This window comes from Chionomys nivalis, chromosome 22 (assembly GCF_950005125.1).
Source record: "Chionomys nivalis chromosome 22, mChiNiv1.1, whole genome shotgun sequence".
NCBI classification, from domain to species: Eukaryota; Metazoa; Chordata; class Mammalia; order Rodentia; family Cricetidae; genus Chionomys; species Chionomys nivalis.
The window spans coordinates 52,294,972-52,303,425 of NC_080107.1; the positions used below are offsets into that span (position 1 = coordinate 52,294,972).

Consider the following 8,454-nt stretch of genomic DNA (forward strand, 5'->3'; position numbering starts at 1 on the left):
ATATCAGTAATCATAACCTTTACTTCCTCTCTTACAGCATTTTTATGAAAAGACTATGAGTGGAATTTTTCCCTAACCTTTAATGATGCTTGTTAATAGTCCACATCTTGGAAAATTTAATAATTTCTATTCTCATCAGTGGTCTTTCAACTACATCTGAGAGAAAAATAATTGCTCCATTTGGCAAATGATATTTTATAAGATGCTAACATAACAAACAGCTGATTTTTCCTCACACAGTCACTTCTCAGTTAATTTTTGTTTTGTCCTCTCCAAGACCTTTAAACCTTTCTTGCCATATCCATCTTAGCTTGGAGTTAATATTTCTCCTATTTTCTATACTCACATTTTGGTAAGTTTTGATTCAGTCCCACATATTAAAATATCATCTATATGTTGCCTCTGATATTTCTATTTCCACATAAAATTTTTTCATCCACCTCAAAAAATATGTAGTCAAGTGATTGGAATGTAAAATAAAGAGAAGATAAAATGAAAAATAACAAAAAACTATGCAGTCAATCATCTATAAATCATCACTTCGTGTCTGTCTAATACAGATCACAAAATTAACACAGCCAAAGAACAGCTGAAGACAAATTGGTAAAATTTAAATGATAAACATTGAACTTATTGTCTGTTAAAAGGTTGTTGAGTTGAGAGGCTATAAATATATTATGGTTAAGGAGAGTTACCCAATTGCATCCATGATTTACTTCAATTTTAATTTACTACACAACAGTGTTGTAACTCATGTTTACTTCACTCTGGAAGACAGTATGAGATACTTGATTATAAAAAAATGATCAAGTTCTGCAAGTCATATTGATTTGCTACCATACTGATGATGCATTCTCTGGTTTGAATGTTATATACTCAAAGGTTTAGTAATTTATGACTGAGTACATATGATCATTGTCTTTCTTGGTCTAGGGATACCTCACTCAAAATGTTGCTTTCTAGATCCATCCATTTGCCTGAAAAATACAAGATGTTATTTTTTTGACTGTGTAGTACTCCATTGTGTAAATGTACCATATTTTCTTTATCCATTCTTTGGTCGAGGGGCATTTAGGTTGTTTCCAATTATCACATGTACTCACTCATAAGTGGTTTTTAAACATAAATCAAAGAAAACCAGCCCACAATTCATAATCCCAGAAAACCTAAACAACAATGAGAACACTAAAAGAGACATACATAGATCTAATCTTCATGGGAAGTAGAAAAAGACAAGATCTCCTGAGTAAATTGGAAGCATGGTGATCTTGAGAGAGGGTTGAAGGGGAGGGAATAGACAGGGAGGGGAGCAAATAAAAATGTAGAGCTCAATAAAAATCAATTTAAAAAGTTCAGTAATAAGAAAGTACCTGCAGAGTTACATTGTTATAAGATTCTCAGTCAGTCAAAGGGACTAAAAACGATTTATTCATAAATCTGCTTCTTTCCAAATTCAACCAAGAGGGTGTTGATAGCAAAAATTATTTCGCAGGTATATGATTCATAGACACTATTAAGAGAACAGTAATTTCAGACTAGCCCTTGCTTCTCAGGACTTGTGTTGGCATTCTTTGTTTGCCTGAGAGTCAGGCTGGAAGCTTCCTAAGATGCAAAGTTTCCTAAAAAGCCTCCGTAGAGCTCCTTTAACTTCCTGGTTCCTGAGGCTGTAGATCAATGGATTTAACGTAGGAGTGACAACTGTGTAGAAGATGGCGACCTGGCGGTCCTGGTCTAAGTGATAGCTAGAGGACGGCTTGAGGTACATGCGAATCACAGAACCGTACAAGAGCAACACAACCAAAATGTGAGAACCACAGGTGGACAGAGCTTTGCTCAGGGCAGCAACTGAGTGCATGCGGGCTATAGCAACACCTATGCAGACATATGACCCCAAAATGAAAAAGAAGGGACTGACCACCACAGCTACACCCTCAGTGAAGATTAATATTTCATTGACCACCGGTTGAGTGCAGGAGAGCTTCAGGAGAGGAGTGATGTCACAGAAGAAATGAGTGACCTGGTTGCCACAGAAGGTTAAACGAGTGACCAACAAACTGTACAGGAGACTGTTAAGGCTGACCACAACCCATGATGTCAATGTTATTCGTAGACAGAGGTTATGACTGACAATGGCAGAGTATCTTAAAGGGTCACAGATGGCAACATAACGGTCATAAGCCATGGCAGCCAGTAAGTGGCCTTCCATGCTGCCCACTGCCATAAAGAAGAACAGCTGTATTATACAGCGGTTATACGAAATGCTTCTATCCACAGACAGTGTGTGTACCAGCATCTGAGGAACTGTGATGGTTGTTAGAGATATGTCAATCAAGGAAAGTTGGCTGAGAAGGAAATACATGGGGGTATGAAGCTTGGGGTCTGAGCAAGCAACAAGCACTAGTAGGGTATTGCCCATAACTGCCATCAGATACATGATGAGGACAATTCCAAAAATAACTGGCTGCATCTCTGACATGCTGGATAAGCCCAACAACATAAATTCAGTCACTTCTGTTCTGTTCTTAGTGGCCATGAAGCATGCTCTACATCACCTGCAAAATGGAAATATCAGAGTTGGAAGAGGAGGAGAAAGATGCCAAGGTCCAATAGATCTCAGAGTTTCTTCACCTTAAGTGGGTCACTCATTTGAATGAAGATATAGTCCTATTCTTATCAAGAAATCAAGAAATCTATCAAGCATCAAGAAAGATAGTTTGTTCTTTTGTAATGGTCTTCTTTTAAGTCAATTAAACTTGCTCAGGATGAGGATAGAAATACAATCCTCTATTTTGTCAGTGGTTAAGTTTTGATGAAATATTATCTTGCAGTTGATGGTACCTTCACATCTCTTCATGGCAGATTTTCTTTGTAAATACATTAAAAGTGCACAGCAAAGACCTAACTTTTTATGACAGTATACAAATACAGATATTTTGATGAAATATTGTATTTCTATATGAATTTGAGAAAATTAATTTTAGGGCCACAGAGATACAATGCTGGCGACACAATCATCAAGGTCTGAGTTTAATTCCCAGAAATGACATATGAAAGCCAAGCATGATGGCACTGGCTTGAAATCCCAGCACTAAGCGTGCAGAAATGAGTGGATCGTGGTGCTCATTGTCCATCCAGTGTCATGCCAATGAGACACACTGTCATAAAACCAGGATCAATAGCTCCTGAAGAGTGGTAACAGAGACTGACCTCTGGCCTCCACTTTCCATGCATCTGTTGTGAATACACACACAAACACATTCACATAAACACCCATCTACAGGCATGCAAATACACACAAAAATAATAGCAGGATATAATTATACTAACAAATGTAATAAAAGGGCAGTCATCGTTCTAAGTTTGCTATCTCCATGTTTAGTTTTAGCTTTTGGGTGGTCCATATATCTATGTCTCTGAACTATATGCTGATATACGTGTGTTTGCATGTTATCATGTCTTTGACCTTTTTCTGCAAGAAATGAAAGTCCACTCTCTTCATAGGGCCTCACACTTCTTTTATCCTCCAAGTTTTCATGGTTGTTTTAGTTCTTTGGTTCCTGGTTTTCATCAACTTTTCTGTATGTATTTAATAAATTAATAAATAATGTAACTAGAAGCTGCCAGCACTCTCAACCTTTGCTTGTCAAGAATGTTTTCATGTAAATGTGTGTATACCTGGTGGCTGAAAATATGTTTGTTTCTCAGCTTAAATGAGAATCTTTCTGCCTGTGTGACTCCCTTTCTTTTTCTGGGTTTCTTTCTGGTGGTTTTTTAGATATTTTATTTCTTCCATCCCTAAATTTTATAAAGATGCTGTATAACTAATTCTGCAATGAATAAGAAAAATTATTGTTTTGTTTTTTGTTTAATTTGGGGTTTTTTTGTTTGTTTGTTTGTTTGTTTGTTTGTTTTGAGACAGGGTCTTCCCATGAAGCTAGCTGTCCTAGAACTCACCATTGACAGGAGGCTGGCCTGAAGCACAGAGATCTGCCTGCTTCTCCCTCTCACATCCTGAGATTAAAGGTGTGTGCCACCATTCCCAGCATGATTTTTTTTAATATGAAGAGGGTGGTTCATTTCTGAGAAAAATTTCATATTTCCTTGAACACAGGAGTAAAGAGACAGCTAAGTGGAAAGTCATTGCTTCGCAAGCACACAGGCCCAATTTCTTTCTCAGAACTCATGTGAAATCTAGGTGCCATGGTACACATTTATCTCCCCAGCAGTTTCCCAAAAATATTGATAATTGGACATTAAGCTTTTTTATTAAGCCCTGTTTCCTTAAGTTTCCCACCTCAATTTCTTTTTTCATCCATAACTGGATTGTAATCACAGTAATTCATGATTCATATTTATTCATTCTTGTAATCATGTTATTGTCCTAAGAGAGCTTTATTGTACTATTTCAATATAATGCTGTTCTCCTCATGTGTGGGTGCAGTTCTCTGAAAAACCATTTATATTATCTCTTACACCATGAAGGAAGTGTTTCCTTTGGTGAGTTCTTTCTTTTCAGTGGTGTGTGTGTGTGTGTGTGTGTGTGTGTGTGTGTGGTGTGTTCCTTGTTTTAGATAGCTGGTATCAACCAATTGTTCCTGCTATTGTATTTGTAAGTATGAATCCATACCACTCTCTCCCAAGAGTATGAGAGCTTACTGTCTGAAAATGTAGAAAGCTTGTTTTCATGCAACTTATCCCAAATGAAAGTGGGGAACTTTCTTCTGAGACAAGACACAAGACAAGTAAATCAATAGTTGTAGCTTTCATAGAGCATATTTTTCAAATTTTCACTGGGTTCAAAGGATGGCAAGGCATGATCTGAATTTCTAGATAGAGAGAAGGATCTATCCAGGGTGACTGTTCAGTCCTCATGTTGGAAAACATGCACTTTGGTCCTATACGCTATGGAAACCACTTCCCTTTTATCTCCCTCACCCTTCTCTTGAATTGTCTGCCTCTGGCATGCCATCCCTTCCAATAAGAAGGAAGTTCTCCTCTGCTACAGTCCTTCCTGATATTCTAAGGTCTGGTTTCCTTTTTACTTTCTTTGTCTCTCAGAACTCCACAGAAATGTCAAGCTTCCTAATGATTACAGCTTGCCCTTTGTTCCTGAGTTACTGAGATCTCTGGAGAGACAGAGGAACTAAAACAAAAGTTAAACACAACATCAAAGTCATCTCAGCTACAGATGATTACTTAAAGTCTCACCAAAAGGAGGTCACTGACAAAAGGATTAAGTTATCCTTTTGTGTCATTGGTCCTTAATACTTTAAATATTTATTGTCCTATAAAGTCTCAGATATCAAATGGAAGCTTGCACCATATTTTACCGAGAGGAATTTACTTCATTTGGCTGCAGCTTTCTTCACCACTTGTCATATTTTCCTCAAGCACATCCCCATTCACTGGCTGGACTTTAGTTTTCCTACATCTTCTCATTCACATATTGCCAGACCATCTTAGTTAAAGGACCATAGCTGCAAAGCAAGAAAGAGCTGTAAAGATAGACAAAACTTACATTATCCAATGTTTATATTTTGCCTTCATTTCTTCCCATTTCCACACATATCAGTGGAAGAAACTTAAACTATCATATGTTCTTAGTATGTTATTTTTCTTCAAAGTCCGTCAAACTCAGATGTCAACATACAGATAGAAATGAACATGAAGGAGAAGAGGAAGGCAAGAAGAAAAGAAGATGGAGTAAGTCCTTGTTGGGGAAGAGTAAAAGACAATAGTATAGAAATAGTGAAGATGTCTGTTATTATTCCTTATAAAGATAACAATAAAAATAATGCAGCCTGTTTTCTTTCAAGTAAAGAAAAATCATGTTTTTCAAACAATCATATTCAAAGATAGTAGCAAACAAAAGTTACATTTTTGTTGGTGAATTTCAAGAATCCATCTATGTTTCTTTTCTGTTCTCCAGTCTCTATTACACTCACATCAGACTCTGAACTCTGTAAACCCTGTTCAAGCAATTTGTAGCTATCAAGGACACTGAGCAAAGAAAGTAGAAAAAGATGTTATTTAGGAGAGATAAGAAGATACCCACACAGACAGTGCTGAAACTCTTCAAATCTGTAAAGTAAACTGAAATACACCTGAGGTGAAAGAATGCCTGGAAACCAGCATACTATCATACATCATCTCTCAGTTCCTGACTGCTGCTTCAGGGACATCTTGAGACATGGAGAACACTTATTATTCTTCACTTTTCTGTTCTATGAAAACATCAGCAGACATGTTCTCACTCTTTATTACTTGATCAATGTTTAAATGCTAGAAATAGACTTTCCTTAGGGACTTATGGAGCCACTCACCCTCTCAAACTGAAGACTAATTCTATGGTACATAAATAAGATTCTGTTTTTTTAACCATGTCAAAAACATATCTTCCAAAATCCTCACAAAATAAATTAGATGCTCTGTCACATGCTTCACAATCCTAGATGCTCAGCACATTTCTCTATAACTTCCTTCATTCTTAATTGCCAACATTTTGATCCAGTTATACCTTTTTTCACTCAAAAATGCATTTGTAGTATAATTAGAAATTATTTCATCTTATTCCTTCCATTGCCTGTACTATTTTATCTCACATTTCAACTCTCTTTGATCTTCTAAGTTCCAATGTCACTACTTTTCTAATTTCTGTCCCCTTTCAATTTACTTCGGGACAGGACATAATGTTAATCTCATATTGTTTTAGAGGGTACACCAAGTTAATGGTGTAGACAGACTCACCTTCCCTCTTGTTCTTTAAAACCCTCTCTTATCATTTTTCATGAAAGCCTCTCTGAAGGTTAGCTCATCACAATAAAACCAGGCTTACATCCATGCACTCACTCTGGGACTCTCTGAACCCCTGGAGACTCCAGTTGTGTTAAGAAGAAACACTAATTAGAATAAATTTTCCCTTTGCACCTTCCTGTATCTGATAGGGCTGTAACTCACAAACCTTCATGTTCTCCTTCTTTATGCTTAGATGCTACCACACTCTGAGAAAAACCCAGAAAACTACAAACAATTGCACCTGCAGGGAAATTCTTCCTCTTGGGGGACACTATCACAGTCTTGTAAGCTATCAAAAGTTGGGCAAGAAGGAACCCATAGGGAAGCTGATTCCAAGTCATCTTTCAAAGCATATTCTTCCTGTAATTAGAGTTTTCTTATGAATCCAAATAATATAACTCAATTGGGTGTTAGTCGTGAAGATTGGTGAGAGAGCAACAGGACAACTCTAACAATGACCACATCTCCATGGGATATCATTTCCTGTTCTTTCCAAATTCCATACCTTGCTGGGTTAAATCTAGCCATTTGATTATTTGTTTTAGACATATTATCTGTAAATAACCTGATTTAAAGTAGTTTTGAGAAGCAATAAGTGGAGAGGTTCTTGATCTCATTTTAAAATATAGTAATAGTGATATATTTTGATAATGATAAGTCACAAAATTGCTGAAAACTGAGTACAAAGCAGTGTTTCTCATGATTCAATCACTAGCTAGGAAACTCCAGAAGAAATAAGTACATTTAAATCAATGCTTTAAAACTAAGGACTAGATTTTAAAGATTCTAATTGATTATCCATCGCCAACTGATCAGCCCTAAAAAGAGATCTGTACAAGCAACTGAACAGACTCAGATCAGCAGGTTGTAGTTTTGTATGTACATACACACACATACATACGTGTGTGTATGTGTGTGTACATATATATGTACGTATGAATGTATGCAGGCATGTGTGTGCGTGTGTGTGTAACGAAGAAAAAGAGGACATGAATTTGAGAGGGAGCATGATGCATGTGAGAGAACATAAGAGGATTTGGGAAGAGGAGGGAAAGGGGGAGTGATGGTTATTACTTTACATGACTTATTTTAAAAGATCCAAGGAATGGCACCTTCTAGATTTTGGTTTTTGTTTGTTTGGTTTGGTTTGGTTTTTTGCAGGTGATATTTGAGTTTCTCCTGTCACTTTCCTTATTTTGAGACAGACTCCTTCCCTCAATGGATGCAAGTTAATGGATGAAACTAGAAAAAATATACTAAGCAAGGTAGTACAGGCTCAGAAAGATAAAAAGAAAAGTATTATGTTCTTTCTCATATGTGTGAATCCTACCTTCAAATCTCTCCACTTTTGTACTTAACCTGGAGTATTTGCATGTTAAGAAAACTAGAAAAGGTTCTGGTACAATGAAGATTGTTGTAAGGGAGGGGAGCTAGATTAAGGCAAGTAATATAAAAAGAGAAGTGGAATCTGTGGAATGGACAGCTTAAGCAGGGATGAAGGAGTATGATATAAGAGGGCAGGATGGTTAACCAAAACTTCAAAAGAATGAAAACGCCATGTGGTAATATGTTACTTTGTAAGCCACTTAAAAACTAAGTTAAAAGAAAAGAGAGATGGGAGATATTCACTGTGTCTGGATGATGTGAGAACAGGCTCAG

General features: G+C 36.8%; 1 protein-coding gene across 1 annotated transcript; it reads right to left on the reverse strand.

Moving 5' to 3' along the window:
* Positions 1 to 1,549: 1,549 nt before the first annotated feature.
* On the reverse strand, positions 1,550 to 2,533 carry LOC130864946 (olfactory receptor 1J4-like). Its single transcript, XM_057755814.1, has one exon. The coding sequence runs from the start codon at positions 2,531 to 2,533 to the stop codon at positions 1,550 to 1,552; it is 984 nt and encodes a 327-aa protein (XP_057611797.1).
* Positions 2,534 to 8,454: the final 5,921 nt, after the last annotated feature.

Bases quoted from the DNA above. Each gene is read 5' to 3' on its own strand.
- LOC130864946 (XM_057755814.1), bottom strand. From the start codon at position 2,533: ATGGCCACTAAGAACAGAACAGAAGTGACTGAATTTATGTTGTTGGGC.